Genomic DNA, 18,808 nt, shown 5'->3' on the forward strand with positions numbered 1-18,808 from the left:
TTAGCCACATCAATCTTCTTGCTGTTCCTTAAATATGTCCAACATACTTAGTACTTGGCTGGTTCCTTTGCCTGGAATATTCTCTCATCAAGTAACTACATGGTTCACTCCCTGAACTCCTTTAAGTTTTGGCTCCAGTGTCACCTTATCATGGTGATCTTTCCCAACTACCCTATTTAAAAATAACAGCTCCCACACTACACCAAGCACTAGCATTCTCTCCTCCTTATCCCACAATTATTTTTCCCTGTATCACCATCACTTGACAGATACATATTTATTCTTATCTTTTGAGTTGTCTCTTTTTCCCTACTAGGATGTAAACTTCATGAAGGCTGGAAGTTTTTTTGGTTAAACTGATGCATCTCCTACATCTGGAACACTGCCTGGCACATAGTAGGATTAAATACTTCCTGAATGAATGAACACACTTAATGTAATGTTAGTAATACATCTGAGAAATGACAACAAGGTAGCAACTGAGACGCAAGATAATTTACTCGTTTCAGATTGCTACCCAAAAAATACTTGTGACTAACGAATACTAGTACAGTCATGTACTACTTAACAATGGGGATACATTCTGAGAACTGCATTATTAGGCAATTTCATCATTGTGCAAACATCATAGAGTGCATTTACACAAGCTTAGATAGTATAGCTTACACATATCTTGGCTATATGGTATAGCCTACTGCTCCTAGGCGGCAAACCTATATAGCATGGTACTATGCTGAATATTGTAAGCAACCATACACGATGCTAAGTATCTGTGTATCTAACTATGGCAAAACACGCATGTAATGCCAGCACTTTGGAGGCCAAGGTGGGCAGATCACCTGAGGTCAGGAGTTCGAGACTAGCTGGGTAACATGGTAAAACCCCATCTCTACTAAAAATACAAAAATAAATTAGCCAGGTGTGATGGCGGGCACCTGTAATAACAGCTAGGCTAGTTGGGAGGCTGAGGCAGGAGAATCACTTGAACCTGGCAGGGAGGCAGAGGTTGCAGTGAGCTGAGATTGCACCACTGCACTCCAGCCTGGGTGACAGAGCAAAATTCCATCTCAAATAAATGAATATACATAGCTAAACGCAGAAACTAAAGTACAGTAAAATACACTAATATAATCTAATGGGATCTCTGTCATAAGTGCAGTCCAGTGCTATCCAAAATGTCACTATATGGTACATGATTGTATATTAAAAAGATCACGTTCTACGAGTCAGAATGCAGTCATCCCTTCAATAAATAATTATTTGGGATAGTCTACTAGATACTTGGGATATGTCTGATCCTAGGAGGTCATAGTGTAGTTAGAAGACCTGGGTTTCAATACCAGTATAGCAACCAGCCCAATGGCTTTGGCTAACACATTTTTAATTTCTCCCAGCCTCCTGTTTTCTCTACTACAAAATAAAAACATATATTGCCTAGATTGTAGTATTATGAAAATTATGAGGTAATATGTAAAAACACATTATGAATGATAAAGCCCTATACAAATGTAAAAGAATCAAGTATCCCTAAAATATATTTGAGAAATATTTAGGAAATAAAGCATCAGACAGTTCTAAGTTAGAAATAATTACAAAAGTACTCAGTTAAGCAAATTAAAATAGTTATAGTCAGGATCATAAATATAAGAATATAATACATAAGTTTTGCAATATTCTATTTCCTTGGACTAAGAGTTCTCATTGACATTAGAAGATATAGCTGAAAGATGTAAAATTTTGTTCATAATCTGTGATTTATAGGTTACTAAAATTAAGGGATGGATTGTTACCACACTTACCCCACGGGTAAAAAATGATGTAGAATAAGATCAAGCTTTCTTGGTTCTTGACAGAAATGTCTGAAGAGCAAAGGTGTCCACGGAATGACAGCTGTGGGACGAATTATGAAGGCAAGTGCCACTAGGGATGAGTACTTGACACTATAAGAGGAAAATGTGTGGTAAGACAAGTGGGAAATTAACTTTGAAGTTATCTATCATTTACACTGTGATATGACATCTTCCTTTTGGTATAATGGCTATATGACCTTTTCTTTTTTTTGAGACAGTCTCACTCTGTCACTCAGGCTGCAGTGCAGTGGCATGATGTTGGCTCAATGCAACATCTGCCTCCTGGGTGCAAGCAATTCTCTTGCCTCAGGATCCTGAGTAGCTGGGATTACAGGTGTATACCACCATGCCCGACTAACTTTTTATATTTTTAGTAGAGACACAGTTTCACCACGTTGGCCAGGCTGGTCTCAAACCCCGACCTCGGGTGATCCACCTGCCTCGACCTCCTAAAGTGCTGGGATTACAGATGTCAGTCACCATGCTCAGCCTAAATAGCTATATTAACTTTTGCAGGTTACTTATATTTTCTGGGTCCTAGGTTTTCTTATCTGTTAAAAAAGGTAATATCCAAAGCTGTTTTCAGTGCTCATTTTCTAATTCTAGTATTTTCAAGTAAGAAGTTTCAAGTATATGTTTTAATGCCAGTCTTGTGTGCTATAAAAAGTATATACTTTTTACCTCACAACTTTGCCAATTAATTTCTTGATTTAAAAAAAAAGATCAAGTATCTCATAAGGAGCTATAAGAAAGTCATACAGAGAGCCTTACTCTAAGAAAAAGCATGGGCATTTAAAGAAACATGATTATTTAGGCAGCGTGGGCTCTGAGTACATAAAATTTTGTTTTGAATGTAAGTTAATTTTAGCCAATTGATATATATATATATATATACACATACAACTGTTAAAGGTCTACTGCATAAACTATATGATCATGGATAAAAATATAGATTTTTACTAGTAAGACTTCTCTCAACTAATCGTTGAAAGAGATGATAATTTAATCATGAGGACTATGGATAGTATATTATTACGTGGAAAAATAGACCTGTAAAAATTAAAAGACAGCAAAATAAGACAACCTATATTACCATTATATACCTATTAATTAATAAAAATAACTATAAAGAAATCTATAGGCCAAGTATGGTGGCTCACGCTGGCAATCCCAGCACTTTGAGAGGCCAAGATGGGCGGATCACCTGAGGTCAGGAGTTCATGATCAGCATGGCCAACATCGTGAAACTTTGTCTCTACTAAAGATGCAAAAAATTAGTCAGGCTTCGTGGCAGGTACCTGTAATCCCAGCTACTTGGGAGTCTAAGGCAGGAAAGTTGCTTGAACCTGGGAGGTAGAAGTTGCAGTGAACCAAGCTGATACCATTGCACTCTAGCCTGGGCAACAAGAGTGAAATTCCATCTCAAAAAAGAAAAAAGAAATCTATAATGTTGATGAGGATATAAGTTCAGGGATAACAAATTCAAATGCTTACAGAGACCTGCTAAACTATAAAAATGAGAAATGGGCCAGGTGTGGTGGTTCACACCTGCAATCCTAGCACTTTTGGAGGCCAAGGCGAGTGGATCACAAGGTCAGGAGTTCAAGACCAGCCTGGCCAACATGGTGAAACCCTGTCTCTACTAAAAATACAAAAATTAGCTGGGTATGGTAGTGCATGCCTGTAGTTCCAGCAACTCAGGAGGCTGAGGCAGGAGAATTGCTTGAACCCAGGAGGCAGAGGTTGCATTGAGCCAAGATCACCCCATGGCACTCCAGCCTGGATGACAGAGCGAAACTCTGTCTAAATAAATAAATAAGAGATTTGTAGACTAGGTTTGAACCATGGTATTGTCATGAAGTTATCCTAACCCAAAATGCTACTAGAACTTCCAATTTTTCAAGAAAAACCAGAAATCCAGGTTTTGATATATGAGCTTGAAATTTAGGCTGGGTTTGGTGGCTCATGCCTGTAATCCCAACACTTCAGGAGACCATGGCAGGAGGATCACTTGATCCCAGGAGTTCAAGACCAGCTGGGCAATTGAAGGAGACCCCATCTCCACACACACACAAACATTTTTTCTTTCTTTTTTTTTTAAACAGAGTCTTGCTCTGTCGCCCAGCCTGGAGTATAGTGGTACAATCTTGGCTCACTGCAACCTCTGCTTCACAGATTCAAGCATTTCTCCTGCCTCAGTCTCCTGAGTAGCTGGGACTATAGGCATGTGCCACCATGCCCAGCTAATTTTTTGTATTTTTAGTACAGTCGGGGTTTTACTACGTTAGCCAGGACGGTCTTGATCTCCTGACCTTGTGATTGCCTGCCTCGGCCTCCCAAAGTGCTGGGATTACAGGTGTGAGCCACAGCTGCTCAGCCAATTTTTTTTTTTTTTTGAGATGGATTTTGCTTTTGTTGCCCAGGCTGGAGTGCAATGGCATGAACTGGACTCACTGCAACCCCTGTCTCCTTGGTTCAAGCGATTCTCCTGTCTTAGCCTCCTGAGTAGCAGGGATTACAGGTATGCACCACCATATCTGGATTTTGTATTTTTAGTAGAGACAAGGTTTTACCATGTTGGTGAGGCTGGTCTTGAACTCCTGACCTCAGGTGATCCACCTGTGTTAGCCTCCCAAAGTGCTGGGATTACAGGCATGAGCCATTGCACCCTGCTACATATTTTTTTTTTTTTTAATTAGCTGGGCATGGTGGTGCAAGCCTGTGGTTCCATCTACTTGAGAGGCTGGGGCAGGAGGATTGCTTGAGTCCAGGTGGTCGAGGCTGCAGTGAGCTGAGATCATATCACTGCACTCCAGCCTGGGAAACAGAGACTCTTAAAAAAACAAACAACAACAAAACAACAACAACAACAACAACAACAAAACCTCACTATTTAAAAAATTTAGCCAAGTAGCATTTGACTCATAGACTGCTACATACAACTTCTGCTATAGTGAAATTACACAGTGGATTGCCAAGTCTGTATTTCTAGTCTTGACCTTACTCCAGACTTTCAGATGTATATTTCTTACTCCTTCATTTGTCTTTTTTTTTTTTTTTAAGACAGAATCTCATTCTATCACCCAGGCTGGAAGCCAGTGGCACGATCTCGGCTTACTGCAGCTTCCACCTCCTGGGTCCAAGTGATTCTCCCACTTCAGCCTCCTGAGTCGGTGGGACTACTGGCGCATGCCACCATGCCTGCCTAATTTTTGTATTTTCAGTAGAGATGGGGTTTCACCATGTTGGTCTTGAACTCCTGACATCAAATGATCCACCTGCCTTGGCCAGTTTTTATATAGCTGTGGCTCACACCTGTAATCCCAGCACACTGGGATTTCTGCTATTTTTATATAGATCATATACTGGCACTCAGAGCTATGTGACATAAACCCCACAACTTTTCCTCAAACCTCTTCAGTGTACACTATATAAGTTAATAGTATTTCGTTTCCTTCTTTTAATTTTTTCCATGTAATTTTTTCTTTTAACTTTTATTTTAGGTTCAGGGGTGTATGTGCAGGTTTGCTATATAGGTAAATTTCATGTCACGGAGGTTTGGTGTACAGATAATTTTGTCAACTGGGTAATAAACATAGTACCCTATAGGTATTTTTTCTGATCCTCTCCCTTCTCCCACCTTCCACCTTCAAGTAGGCCCCCAGTATCTGTTTCTCTCCTAGTATCCATGTGTTCTTGATGTTTAGTTCTCATATGTGAGAACATGTGGTATTTGGTTTTCTGTTCCTGTGTTAGTTTGCATAGGGTAATGGCCTCCAGGTCCACCCATGTTGCTGTTTCTTTGTTTCTTTTTTGTTTTTGAGTCAGGGTCTTGCCCAGGCCGGAGCACAGTGGTGCAATCACAGATCACTGCAACCTTGACATTCCAAGCTCCTCGGCCTTCCTGGTAGCTGGGACTATGCACCATGCCTCTTTAACTTTTAAATGTTTTGTAGAGATGGGGTTTCACTGTGTTGCCCAGGCTGGTCTTGAACTCCTTGGCTCAAGTAATCCTCCCACCTCAGCCTCACAAAGTGTTGGGATTACAGGTGTGAACTATCACACCTGGCCACATTCAGTTTCCTAGTCTTAAAACTTTGGAGTTACCGTAAACAGCACTTTTCATCCCACTCATCCACTTTTGTTTCCTTCCTACTTCCACTGTCGTCATTTTACATTAAGTTCTGACACTTAGCATCCCGGAACCTTTTCATCACGGTTTTTGTTTTGGGTTTTTTTGCATTGCCCAGAAATACTTTTTGGAATGCAGTGACATGACATGATCATGGCTCACTGCAGCCTCCATCTCCCAGGCTCAAATAATCCTTCCTCCTCAGCCTCCCAAGTAGCTGGGACTACAGTCTTTTTATTTTTTGTAGAGATGGGGTCTCACTTTGTTGCCCAGGCTGACGTGAAACCCCTGGGCTCAAGCAGTCCTCCCATCCCTCCCTCCCAAGCTGTTGGGATTACAGGTGTGCGCCAATGCACCAGGCCTAGAAATATTCCTTTTTTTTTTTTTTTTTTTTTTTTGAGACAGAGTGTTGCTCTGTAGCCCAGGCTGGAGTGCAATGGCTCAGTCTTGGCTCACTGCAACCTCTGCCTCCTGGGTTCAAGCAATTCTCCTCCCAAGTAGCGAGGACTACAGGCATGTGCCACAACGCCCAGCTAATTTTTGTATTTTTACTAGACACGGGGTTTCACTATATTGGCCAGGCTGGTCTCGAACTCCTGACCTTGTGATCCTCCCGTCTCGGCCTCCTAAAGTGCTGGGATTGCAGGCGTGAGCCACCGCACCCGGCAGAAAGATTCCTTTATTTAACAACAACATCATTGTCATCAATACTTACTGGACACTTATTTTGTAATAGGCCCTATGTTTTACACTTCACATAGATTCTCATTTAATTATCATGAAATGGTTTTGTTCTCATTTTATAGAAATCAATGCTTATATGTTCTCATATCATTCTTAAAGGAATCTTTCATTTATAATACTTGCATTTTTTTTTGAGATGGAGTCTCGCTCCTTTGCCCAGGTTGGAGTGCAGTGGCGTTATCTTAGCTCACTGCAACCTCCGTCTCCCTGGTTCAAGCAATTCTGCTGCCTCAGCCTCCCTAGTAGCTAGGATTACAGGCACGTGCCACCATGACTAGCTAATTTTTGTATTTTTAGTAGGGATGGGGTTTCACCATGTGAGCCAGGCTGGTCTCGAACTCCTGGTCTCAAGTAATCCACCCGCCCCTGCCTCCCAAAATGCTGGGATCACAGGCGTGAGCCACTGCGTCTGCCCAATACTTGCATTTTTAAAAAGAGGATGCAAAATGTCATTTTATTGTCAGGTCTAGAATAGTACCTGTCATGCTTATACAAGGAAAAATGCTTATATAGCACTCCTTTTGTACCACGTGACCCTTGGGCTTCCTGACTGAATTAGGGGAGGGCACCTGGGCCCAAGTAGCCAATCTAAGGCTGGCCAGTGTGAAATAAAATTATGGCCAGATAGAGACAGTGACATTTAATGGACCTAATTAGATTCTCTCAAATAATTGAATGTGAGATACAGAGAAATGTGGTAATTGCTAGCAAAATGAGAAGTGGACAGAATCTGGCTAAGCCCCTAAATAATGAAAGACTAAAGCAGGATTCACAGGCTATTTGGGATATAAAGGCACAACAAAACAGCTCATTCCCCAAAACTGCCTTGGATGCTGCATAACCTTTATTCATCTGCGTGGCTGAGATATTCTACAGTTTTCTTCCAGTCCTGGCCACAAGGCTTGAGATGCCCATTTTCCCTTTTAGCCTTATAAGAAAGTCTGATTGATATGTAACTTGAGTGAATGCTTTTTTCTTGTAGTCAAGAGTCTAAGGCAGAAATGATCTTATTTTATTTGATCCTCCCAATGACCTTTTTGTGTAGGAAAAATGGATACTAGAATTTTAACTAGATCTCAAATTCTGGCTTTTTTCCCTTTTAGTATATCCTAAATATTGCTATTACAAAAGAAGTTTTTCCAAATCAGATTTGATTATGTCATGCCACTCAAACGTCTCAAATGGTTCCCTGTTACCTACAGAATAAAATCCAAACTCAAAGTCCCCGTTCCTGCCTTATCCCTTATTCTTCTCTTCTTCCATGCATCCTACCACACTCTATAACTACTTTGCACAGTCTGCCCTGAATATACTGTAACTATAACTGTAAATGAAGCCCATTTACAGTTCTGTGCCTTCACTCATGTTTCCATTGCATGGTATTTGTTTCCCCAGTTTAAAGAAAGCCAAATCAAGTCCAACTTTTTCCTATTTGTCCTTCCAGATGGCTTCTTCTCCAGCACTGTACATTTGGGAAAGCTGACCCGAATGGACAACATCCATGGCTATCTTGCTTTCTGGCTTCTGACTAGTTTGGGCTACTTGAGAGGCAGAAGAGTTGGGTCAGGATTATTTACTCCCCTGGCTGTCTCCTCATTATTGCTAAAGGATGGCTGTGCCTGTCCCCTGTTGAGGCTCTCTCTTATAATTATAGCTCTTTATAGATTCCAGTAACCATTTCTTCTTGCTCCTTGAAGCCTAGAGGTAATACGGACTTCCTACTATAACTAGTCTGGGAGTACTATGGTGTTTCCTTATTGGCTTTCCTAAATATTGTCTACACCTTTGTAAATATTCCTTTTGTTAAACTCTCCTTAATTATCTGGTTTGAGTATTATCTGTTTTCTGCTATATCAACTGAAATTTTGTGGTTCTCAACACTCATGAAAATTAGGGGGTCTACTAGACATTGCAATATGTTGATATTTAAGATTTTTCAAAAGTAGAGTTTTGTACATAATTATTAACAGTAATTTTTCTTACCTGTTCATAGACTTTGAGCCTTCCAAAGGATAGTAGAAAAGAGCAATTATAGTGAGAACAGTTTCCATGGTGTTGGTAAGGGTTCTGGTACAGCAATACCATGTGAACCAGGAGCACAACTGGCAAAAAAACTAAGAGCAAGTATAGAGCAAACATGTATGAAGTAAGAAATGGAAAATCTTAGTACATACTATCTTCCAAATAGCAAGCAAGTCTAAATACTGTGAAAAGGACATCAAAAGGTAGATGATGTTAAAGTAAGTAGGCATGCCCAAACGTTATTTTTAGAAAGTTATATCAAACACAGGTTTATGAGAATAGCAGATCTATATTTGTTCATGTTAAGAAATTTATACTTTCAGGTGCATTTTTATGGCACTGCATTTGATTTAAAATCCCATTTTTCATTAATGAACACATAAAACAAACAGATTCTTTGATGGTAGAGTTTACAGAGGATTGAAATTCATACCTAGATTCTTCCAATCAATATTTCTCAAACTGTCTTATAGCACTGACACAAATTTTATGACTTTTTTATTGACCTTGTTTGGAATATTGTCCTTGTTTGAAATGTTTCCCTGTTTTGGAATGATGATGAAAAATTAAGATAAAACAGGAAAGAGGAAAAAAAAAAGTCAGGAGACATTATTAAATTTTAATTTGGAAATTGACTAAATTAATGAATCAGTTTTTGGAAGAACATGCACACAGAGCACATTAAGTCTGCAAAATAAATGTGCTAAAAGAAACTTGTTAGTTGAGGCAGTTGTTAAGTATGTGGCACAAGCTTCCCATCTCTCCAAATACAGCCTTTAAAAAATGTTCCCAATTTTCATGAAAGTAAAGGTTTTTCCTAAACTAGAAGAACCTAGTGCTGTAACTCTGGAGGAAGCAGTTCAAAGCCATCATGACTTTTGCCTACCATTTTATGTTGAGCTTTCAGCAATGTACATAGAATATAAGTAGAAAATAACGAGGCTAAGACCTTCAAGCAGGCTCATATAAGCTTATTAACTTTACAAAGAGCCAAATGAATTAACAATAGTACTACAGGATCCAATCCCTCATTAGGATATTGTGTAAATGGGAAAAATTCATTCATTCAAGATTTGAGTGGGAGATGTCAGGAATCTGTCATCTCACCTTGAAATAAGTCAAATGACAAAAGATAGTTTTCTGTACCATACTCTCTCCCTCACAAGTCCAGTAATTGTACCAACCTAATACTGTTGTGGCAAAAACCACAATTACTTTTGCACTAACCTAATACTTCGGACATCCCATTCAGAGCCGAAAGAGTTTCAATGCAAAGAGATTTCTCAGGCTGCACCTCACATACAGGGTTGCTAGAGGAACAGAACAAGGGTTGTAAGTAGCTAAGGTGCTGTGTGAAGTAGTTGGTAATCTGGAACTCTCTCTACTCCATGCTATGGAAAGAGAGGCATTTTGAAGAGTAAAGAGGTTTCCAAAGGCTGTTTCCCAGGTTTAGACGCTCATAGGGTTTGAGGGTATCAGTGGCTGCCAGTGTCCAGGGCTTAATCAGGAGGAAAGATACGGCAGGTGCCACTGCATGTTACTGTTCTTAATTATGGAAGTACCTCTGTAAAGCTGCATGAATTATCTTCTAAAGTTGTTTTGGCAATCAGTGTTTCCATGTGCTTTATACCCATAGGAATGAAGTAACTGGCATACAGCTTCTCAGGTGTTTAGAACTTACCACCCATCTTGCCACTTCCTGATTTTCTAGTTGCTTCATTAATGAGTAAAGTCTCACGTCTGCTACAGCAGACAGAAGTGCTTGGGCAAGTCTAGGAATCCAAATCTTCATCAGTTAAAAAGAAGAAGAGGATGTTAAAAACATCTGTTAGTTCATACTGAATTATGATAAAAATCAACAATCTGATCCAACTATCTACAGAGAGCATTCTTAGTACAAAAATAGACACTATATTTTCTTTCTGCAAAACTACATACCCTTTTCTACAAAAATTATAATTTCTCATTAAAATAATCAATATAAGTTTTACCAGTCTCATACTCTCTACATCTGTGTGTGTGCGTATATATATATATACATATAATATACATATATATAGTATATACACACCATATCATATATCAAATATACACACATATATATTATATATAAATATATATTTTTATTTTATTATATTGATTGATTGACAGGGTGTCACTCTGTTGTCCAGGCTGCAGTCTTGAATCCAGGGGTGAAGCAATCTTCCTGCCTCAGTCTACTGAGTAGCTAGGACTTCAGGCATGCACTGCCACACTCAGCTAATCTCGCCTCAAGTGATACTCCCACCTTAGTCTCCAAAAGTGTTGGGATTACAGGTGTGAGCCATTGTGCCTGGCCCTAATTTTAATGTAAATATTAATAGTTAGCCAATCATTTCATTGTGTTAAGTTTCTATTTTAAAAGTATATTATATTCATTAGCAACAACAGGTTTTTAAAAAATCAAACATTTGCAGCACTGTGAACATGGTATCATGCTAAGTACTTTATACGTATTAACTCATTCAGTCCTAATAGTCTTCTGAGTCAGGGACTGTTTTACAGAAGAGGAAACTGAGGAACAGAGAGGTTAAGTAATTTTCACAAGGTTGCACAGCTAGTTAGTATGAAAGGCAAGATTATAAACCCACGTTTGCCTGACACTAAAGCCTGGCTTTTAATTCCTAAGTTACACGCCTTCTCTATCCTGCAATACAGATAATAACAAATTATTATTTTTTTTTTAGATGGAGTCTTGCTCTGTCGCCCAGGCTGGAGTGCAGTGGTGTGATCTCAGCTTACTGCAACTTTCACCTCCAGGGTTCAAGCAATTCTCCTGCCTCAGCCTCCCAAGTAGCTGGGATCACAGGCACATGCCACCACACCTGGCTAATTTTTTGTATTTTAGTAGAGACGGGGTTTCACCGTATTGCTGAGGTTGGTCTCGAACTCCTGAGCTCAGGCAATCCGCCCACCTCAGCCTCCCAAAGTGCTAGGATTACAGGCGTGAGCCACCATGCCAGCTATAACAAATTACTTTTTTAAAAAGCACAAATATTCTGCAATTATAGGAACATGGTATTCAGATGACATTGAAGAGTAAATTTAAGAGTAAAACTGAAATAAAGATTAAATGTTTTACAAGTAAATTGTAGTTAGAAATGTTAATGCTATGCACTAGCATCTCTCAGTTGAAAAAATGTCATAGTTAACACTAACAAAATAACGCTTGCTGGTAGAACACAATTTAATCTTGGTGTGTTCAAAAGATGTGTTTCAAAAATTTGTACATGAATTTGTACTTTTTTTTTTTGAGACAGAGTCTCTGTCACCCAGGCAGGAGTGCAGTGGCATGATCTTGGCTCACGGCAATCTCTACCTCCTGAGTTCAAGAGATTCTTCTGCCTTAGCCTCCCGAGTAGCTGGGATTACAGGCGCCCACCACCACGTCTGGCTAAGTTTTGTATTTTTAGTAGGGATGGAGTTTCACCATGTTGGCTAGCTAGTCTTGAACTGCTGACCTCAGGTGATCCACCTGCCTCGGCCTCCCAAAGTGCTGGGGTTCTCGTGCCGGCCATGAATTCATATTTTTGTTGAATCAAACTTCATTAACTCCACACTATAGGAGCTGCTTTACTTTTCGTTGTCAATGGCTTTTAGCACTTTAGTTTTATTTTTTTTTGTCCATGATGTGTAAATAAATGCTTAAATTGGAAAGTTAAAGCTACATGGTAGTAAATGCCACATAAAGTGTGCCCTGTAAAATACAGGAAAAGGCACCCATGTACATACCTTCTGTTTACTCTGCATAGGGAGCTATAAGCTTCATCCTCACTTCCCAGGCCCCCTGAAAGCAGTTCATATGAAAAGTCAATTTGGCTACAAACTTAATATGAGCCAACAGTGTGAAGTAGCTATTAAAAAGCTAAAAGAATCCCTGTGCTCTGAGAAATGTAAGTTAATGGACCCACCATATTCTGAACTAGTTACTCTCCCTTCAATATTGTGCCAGTTTGGAGATCCACATTTTAAGATGGATATTAATGAATTACAAAGTGTCTAGAGGATACTATCTCTGTTTATGAGGTTAAGAGCTAGAGATGTTTACCCGAATAAAGAGAATTTTTTCAAGGTGGTCAAGTAGAAATCTTGAATTTAAAAGAAAGTAGACTTTAGCATAAAAATAAGTGGAGTTCTGAACTGCCAGTCATTAGCAGTCTTTCCAGATTTTTGATACCATAATTTTCCAGGTTACAGTAAAGACATACTAAAGATTAAAGCACTGGAGTGAGGTAAAGAGAAGGAATATCCCAGGTGTAACTTGAGCACCAGGCCTGTGTTGGCAGCTCCCCATTCCACACTTCTGTTCTTCAAGATCCTGAGTCCTCCCCTAAGCTACAGGAGCCAGATACTTTTTTGCTGTCTTGTGACTATTCAAAGAGACCTTACTGTTGGCCAGGCTTGGTGGCTCACGCCTTTAATCCCAACACTTTGGGAGGCGGAGGCAGGCGGATCATTTGAGTCCAGCCTGGCCATGATGAAACCCAGTCTCTACTAAAAAATACAAAAATTAGCCACGTGTGGTGGCAGGCACCTGTAATCCCAGCTACTCAGGAAGCTGAGACAGGAGAATCACTTGAACCCGGGAGGTGGCAGTTACAGTGAGCCAAGATCATGCCATTGCACTCCAGCCTGGGCAACAGAATGGGACTGTCTCAAAAACAAAAACAAAAACAACAAACCTTACTGTAGTTCCTCATTCAGGTTTCCCCTCCTCTCCTCTTTACTTTCACATGTTCTAAGCCATCACAGACCCATAGACGTATAATATGTGCCACATGTATAATGTGAAATTCTATAGCAGGCAAATTAAAAAGTAAAAACAGAAAAGAAAACCCAAAACAGGTAAAATTAATTTCATCTTTTCTGACCCAGTGTATCTAAGGCATTATCATTTGAACATTTAATCAATAAAAAAAATTATAAAAATATATATATATTTTTTTGTACTAGGCCCTTGACATTCAGTTTTTATTTTAAACTTCCAGCACTTCTCAAATTGGACTAGCCACATCTGAAGTCTTCAACAGCCACATGTAGCTAGTGGCTACCATAGCGGACTGTGCAGCTCTAAGCCATCTCTCCTTTTTAAAAGTTTTTTTGTAGAAACAGAGTTTTGCTATGTTGCCCAGGCTGGCCTCAAACTCCTGGCCTCAAGCAATCCTCCTACCTTAGCCTCCCAAAATGTTGAGATTATAAGTGTGAGCCACCATGCGCAGGTGTGCACACATCTTATCCAGTTTGTAGAGGAGCTATCTGGGAACAGCACTGGGCTGTGGGTAAGTAGACCTAGGATTTAGTTCTAGTTCTGCTTTTAACATGCTGTGACCTTTATCTATTTACTTCACTTCTCTGACTTCTAGCTTCAAAATTAGATATATAATTTACTCAAAATAATCAATATGAGAGTATGAATGACTGATCATATCCTAATAAATCTCTACATAGTTAAGTTTTAGATATGACAATGGGTTCCTTTTAGGGGGGTTTGGAGTGGGTCAGGGGGAGTTTCCTTTAAATCACACATTGACCTGATGGGTCAGCTACAGATTGAGGGCAGTGAGGAGTAGGAAATTTTTCTGTCCCGAAGACCTCTTCATTTGTAATCTGACCTACTTCTTGGGATATAAAATGTCATTGAGATTATGTATACTTTCTTGTGATTCCAGACTTTATGGATACCTTGCATAATCTATAAGCTAGTAGATAACTGTAAGGGGAGAAAAGTCAGGTCGCAGCTCCTAAATTCTACCTGTGTTAATGGAAGATACTCTGCTACTGCTCTGAATTCTCCTTCCCCTTCATCTTCACATTTGAAGCATCACTTTCAGTGGTTTAACTCTAATTTCTCAATAATGGGGAAGCAAATACTGTAACGGGGAAAGTACAACCCTACCTTAAATACCCCAGAACCTGTGTCTTTCTAAGTTACACAAAACACCTCAGGATTTGGACTCCCTTTGGAATGCTGAGCCATTAACCCCCACTGTCAGAAATCAGGGAGAGTCCAAACTCTGAGTCTCATCTGAAGATAGCTTAAAGCATCTTGGGAGTGAGGCTAGAGAAACTTTTACACCATTAGTCCTACCCTTGTAGCATCTCCTGGCAATTGATCCTAGCAATTAATGACCTAGGAATTACTTACTGTTGATGCCTAGTTACTACATAGCACAATGATTATGCGTATCATTATATTTTTGTCAAATTAAATTTTTGAAAGTTTTAATTTCAACCCTAAATCTTGAGTGGGTTTACATGTATTTAGTCCTCATAAACTCATATAACATGGTCTTCAACCTACAAGTTAAAAAACACAAAATACAACACTGCTCTCAAGTGATACTTTTAAGAAAGAAGTATACAGTACTTCTAATGTCCAAATAATACATAATACAGTCATTTTGAAAATCTGCACATCTGAGTGGGAGTTACACATAAAAAAAAAGAAAAGAAAATCTGCACATCCTAACAGAATTCCTCACAGCAGGACATTTTCATGCTCAGTCTTATATTTTAGCACATACGAAAGAGTTACACATCACAGTGTGTCTGTAGTATGGTGGGCTTCCCAGATATGGCTGGACTTGACTAATGGTAGTCTTTTAAAAACAAATTCCACGGTACCATTATCATTTAGTTAATATACATTAAGCTTTGAAAACAGTGCAATAAATCTACTTTTAGTAAGTATTTTGGTTACTTTGATTTAAACTTACCAGCAACTGAACAGTATCTTTCCCTAAAAGATGAAGAATCTTGTAAATGCTTGCAAAGATTAAGGGGAAAGTGTAACCCCTCAATCTCTCTGTCCATTCCCAAGTCAAATAACCATAATTAGTAACATTAAGGATTAAATGGAAAATAAAATTGAAACCTATTTCCTTTTTTTTTTTTTAAGATGGGGTCTCACTCTTGCCCAGTCCGGTCTCAAACTTAGGCTCAAGTGGTCCTCCTGCCTCTACAGGTGCACACCACTTCACTTGGCAAAATATATTTTCATTTCCACTTATAAAACAATATTTGATTTTTTGGCAAAGTCTTAAAACAGTATTTTATACTGGATATTTGCATTAAAAATACAACTGGCCAACTAAACTCTTAACTTCTTCAAGGCAGTAATGTGTTCTTTACTTTCTCTGTATCCTCCAAGTGCTAAGCACTATAGGAATGTATACTAATGACTGTGTCAAGTATATTAACATAGAAGAAAGACAGGAGAAATATTAGTATAAAATAATAGCATACTTTGATGAGTTAAGATTATTTGGGGAAAATATGGAAAACTGAAAACATGTACAGTAGTCCCCCCTTATCTGTGGTTTCACTTTCCATGGTTTCAGTTGCCCATAGTCAATTCAACCACTGTCTGAAAATATGAGGATATTTTGAGAGAGAGACAGAGACCATGTTCACATAACTTTTATTATAGTATTGTGTTATACTTGTTTTATTTTAATACTGTTGTTAATCTGTTGTATCTAATTTATATAAACTTTATCGTAAGTATGTGTATATATTTTATATATATAAAAACAACATGTATAGAGTTTGGTACTGTCTACAGTTTCAGGCATCCATTAGGGATCTTGGAAACTACTTCCTGAAGATGAGGGAGCAGGGGGGACTACTCTAAAAGAAACTGAACACAATTGCTAAGATGAATATTCATCTGGAAGAGAAACCACAAAGGATATTCGAAAACCATGTGATGTGCAACTTCGAGAGACTGCCAGTATTCATCTGGAACAAAACTTGTCTGCACTAAAAAGCAGTTTAATATTCGTAAAGCTATGGTAAACAAGAGCAGATAAATATTTTCTCCAAGAAGATCTGAAACACAGAACAAAATAGGTAATTGTGGCACAAAAGTCAGGCAGTTTCACTTGCGGAACTTAAAATCTGCGGCTCTGGTTGCCTCTTGCTGAGGCTCTGCCAAGGGACAGTAGTGCACTCCGGCCCTCCTCACCATTCTCAAAGCCAACCTGGGGAAGGTTATACAAGGACCACAGCCTCAACACTGGGCCACTGCCACTCTTTTAGCTTAACCCACTTTTCTTGCAACTTATTGTATAAACATAATATTGAAATAAATACTAAAAAAAAAAAAAAAAAAAAAAGACTGGGTTAACTAAGGCCTTAGGCTAATTAATTAGGTCATACTAAGCGTGTACCTAATGAAATAAACCAGCTAATTATTAATTTGAGAAGCAACCCTTTGTATAATGTGCAATATAAAATGGTCCTCTGTACATTTTAAAATATATTGATGCTTACTATTATATATGCCAGGCACTGTGTTAATTCCTTTGCATGCATCTCACTTAATCCTCAAAACAATATTACGAGGTAGGTATTACTAGCCCCATTTTACAGACGAGCAAATTGAGGCTCAGAAATTAAACGGCCTTGTTGTCCAAATAAAGCTGTAAATTACTCATCGGATTCAAACTCGGATCTGTGGGCTGTCTCCAACGTCTTGCTCTAAACCACAAAAGGACAGCCTGCCTGTCAGCCAAATACAAAGTATTTTTTAAAAATCTGAATTTAGTTGCTAACATTTAAAAATCCGAATTTATATTAAAATCTGTATTTCCAGCATTTCAAAACTCGTTAAGATCTGGCGACATAGAGCCCAACTGGCAGCTGGCTGGTAGTGAAATACAAGGTGCTTCTTTTAGATGGGGCAGAAGCTCTCCAGGCAGCGCCCCCTCACTCACCCCCGGGGCGCCTGGCGCTCTTCTCCTGGGTGCTGAAGTACAAGATAGACTTCCTCTTTCGCAGCTTTATCTTCTCGTGGGAGCGGTTCCGGAGACCACGCAAAGTGAGGCTGCTATCGCCCCGCTCCTGGTCCATTCCGCACTTGCTTAGAGGCCTGCTGATCCCCGGCCACGATCTTCCTGAGGCGGAAGAAAGCTGCAGCAGCGCGCTGCTCTGCTGATCCCCGGCCACGATCTTCCTGAGGCGGAAGAAAGCTGCAGTAGCGCGCTGCTCGTCCATGCATTAAGTTTGGCCTTTGCGAGCCGCCGTCGCTCACAAGCGCGGAAGTAACCGGGAAAGGGCAACTCTCTCGCTCCAACCCCTGGCGGGGGCGGGTCTGCGCTGCTTCGCGATGCGGAGAGCGAGTCGGAGCTTTCCTTTCGGGATTTCCAAGCCGAGGGATTGCTGCTCGCCTTTGGTTTGGCGGTCTTTGTTCTCCGGGGTCGGGAGACTGCCGGAACGAGCCCGGTCTCATCTCTGGGCGGGGAGCGGGCGGCAGCAAGTTACCGACAGAGAGCAGGCGAAGAACAGTCGGAGGTGACCGAGTGGGTATTAAAAACGGTAATGATAATTAGAAACCTCAGTGTTGGTGTAACATTTCAGCTTCGGCGCTCTCGCAAAAAATGCCTGTTGAACAAAGCAGGCAGGGTAGGGATGATTTAGCCTGTTGTACAGATGTAGAAACAGGCCCCGTGGTTCCTATGTTTTTTGTTTTTAAATACCTAGCAGCAAGGTTGGCGAAGTTGTGATCTAGTCAACCACAGGGCCCAGGAGGAAGCAGGTCTTTCTTTCCCAGATTAGTTTAAGTTACATTCCAGGAATACCAGAGCAAGCTAATTTCCAGTAGTGGTTCTGCCACTAATGATTTTTATTACCTCAGGGGCTGGTTTAGGAGGCTATGAAGTGTTGTTGTAAAGAAAACAGGTACGGCCGGCGTGGTGTAATCCCAGCACTTTGGGAGGTCCAGGGTGGCGGATCACGAGGTCAGGAGTTCGAGACCAGCCTGACCAACATAGTGAAACTCATCTCTACTAAAAATACAAAAATTAGCCGGGCATGGTGGCGCTTGCCTGTAGTCCCAGCTACTCAGGAGGCTGGGGAAGGAGAATCACTTGAACCTGGGAGGCGGAGGTTGCAGTGAGCCGATTTGCGCCACTAGACTCCAGCCTGGGCGACAGAGCGACATTGCGTCTCAAAAAATAAATAAATAAATAAATAAATAAACCAACCAAAAACCAACCAAAAAACATGTATATCTTTTTGC

At 40.0% G+C, this 18,808-nt stretch overlaps 3 protein-coding genes across 7 annotated transcripts in view; 2 read left to right on the forward strand and 1 right to left on the reverse strand.

Moving 5' to 3' along the window:
- CCPG1 (cell cycle progression 1) overlaps positions 1 to 8,592 on the forward strand; it is an 80,771-nt gene extending 72,179 nt beyond the window's left edge. The window contains exon 12 of the mRNA XM_032297384.1: positions 8,171 to 8,592. The gene's annotated coding sequence lies outside the window, so the exon portion shown is untranslated. The remainder of the gene's footprint in view (positions 1 to 8,170) is intronic.
- PIGB (phosphatidylinositol glycan anchor biosynthesis class B) overlaps positions 1 to 17,799 on the reverse strand; it is a 42,695-nt gene extending 24,896 nt beyond the window's left edge. For 2 of the 3 annotated variants that reach the window (XM_032297389.1, XM_032297388.1), the window contains exons 1-6: positions 17,505 to 17,799; positions 16,484 to 16,617; positions 15,504 to 15,623; positions 10,430 to 10,534; positions 8,710 to 8,840; positions 1,800 to 1,940 (exon numbers count right to left, since the gene is read on the reverse strand). In XM_032297389.1, the coding sequence (XP_032153280.1) occupies positions 1,800 to 1,940; positions 8,710 to 8,840; positions 10,430 to 10,534; positions 15,504 to 15,623; positions 16,484 to 16,617; positions 17,505 to 17,784 (911 nt within the window). In that variant the 5' untranslated portion in view covers positions 17,785 to 17,799. Of the gene's footprint in view, positions 1 to 1,799; positions 1,941 to 8,709; positions 8,841 to 10,429; positions 10,535 to 15,503; positions 15,624 to 16,483; positions 17,293 to 17,504 lie in introns of all 3 variants that reach the window. The other variant, XM_032297390.1, reaches the window with a different exon arrangement.
- Positions 17,798 to 18,808, forward strand: part of PIGBOS1 (PIGB opposite strand 1) — a 2,806-nt gene continuing 1,795 nt past the window's right edge. The window contains exon 1 of one of the 3 annotated variants that reach the window (XR_004274849.1): positions 17,798 to 18,105. The gene's annotated coding sequence lies outside the window, so the exon portion shown is untranslated. The remainder of the gene's footprint in view (positions 18,106 to 18,808) is intronic. The other 2 variants (XM_032297395.1, XM_032297396.1) reach the window with 2 other exon arrangements.

This window comes from Sapajus apella, unplaced genomic scaffold (genome assembly GCF_009761245.1).
Source record: "Sapajus apella isolate SASKATOON/1434 unplaced genomic scaffold, GSC_monkey_1.0 scaffold37, whole genome shotgun sequence".
NCBI classification, from domain to species: Eukaryota; Metazoa; Chordata; class Mammalia; order Primates; family Cebidae; genus Sapajus; species Sapajus apella.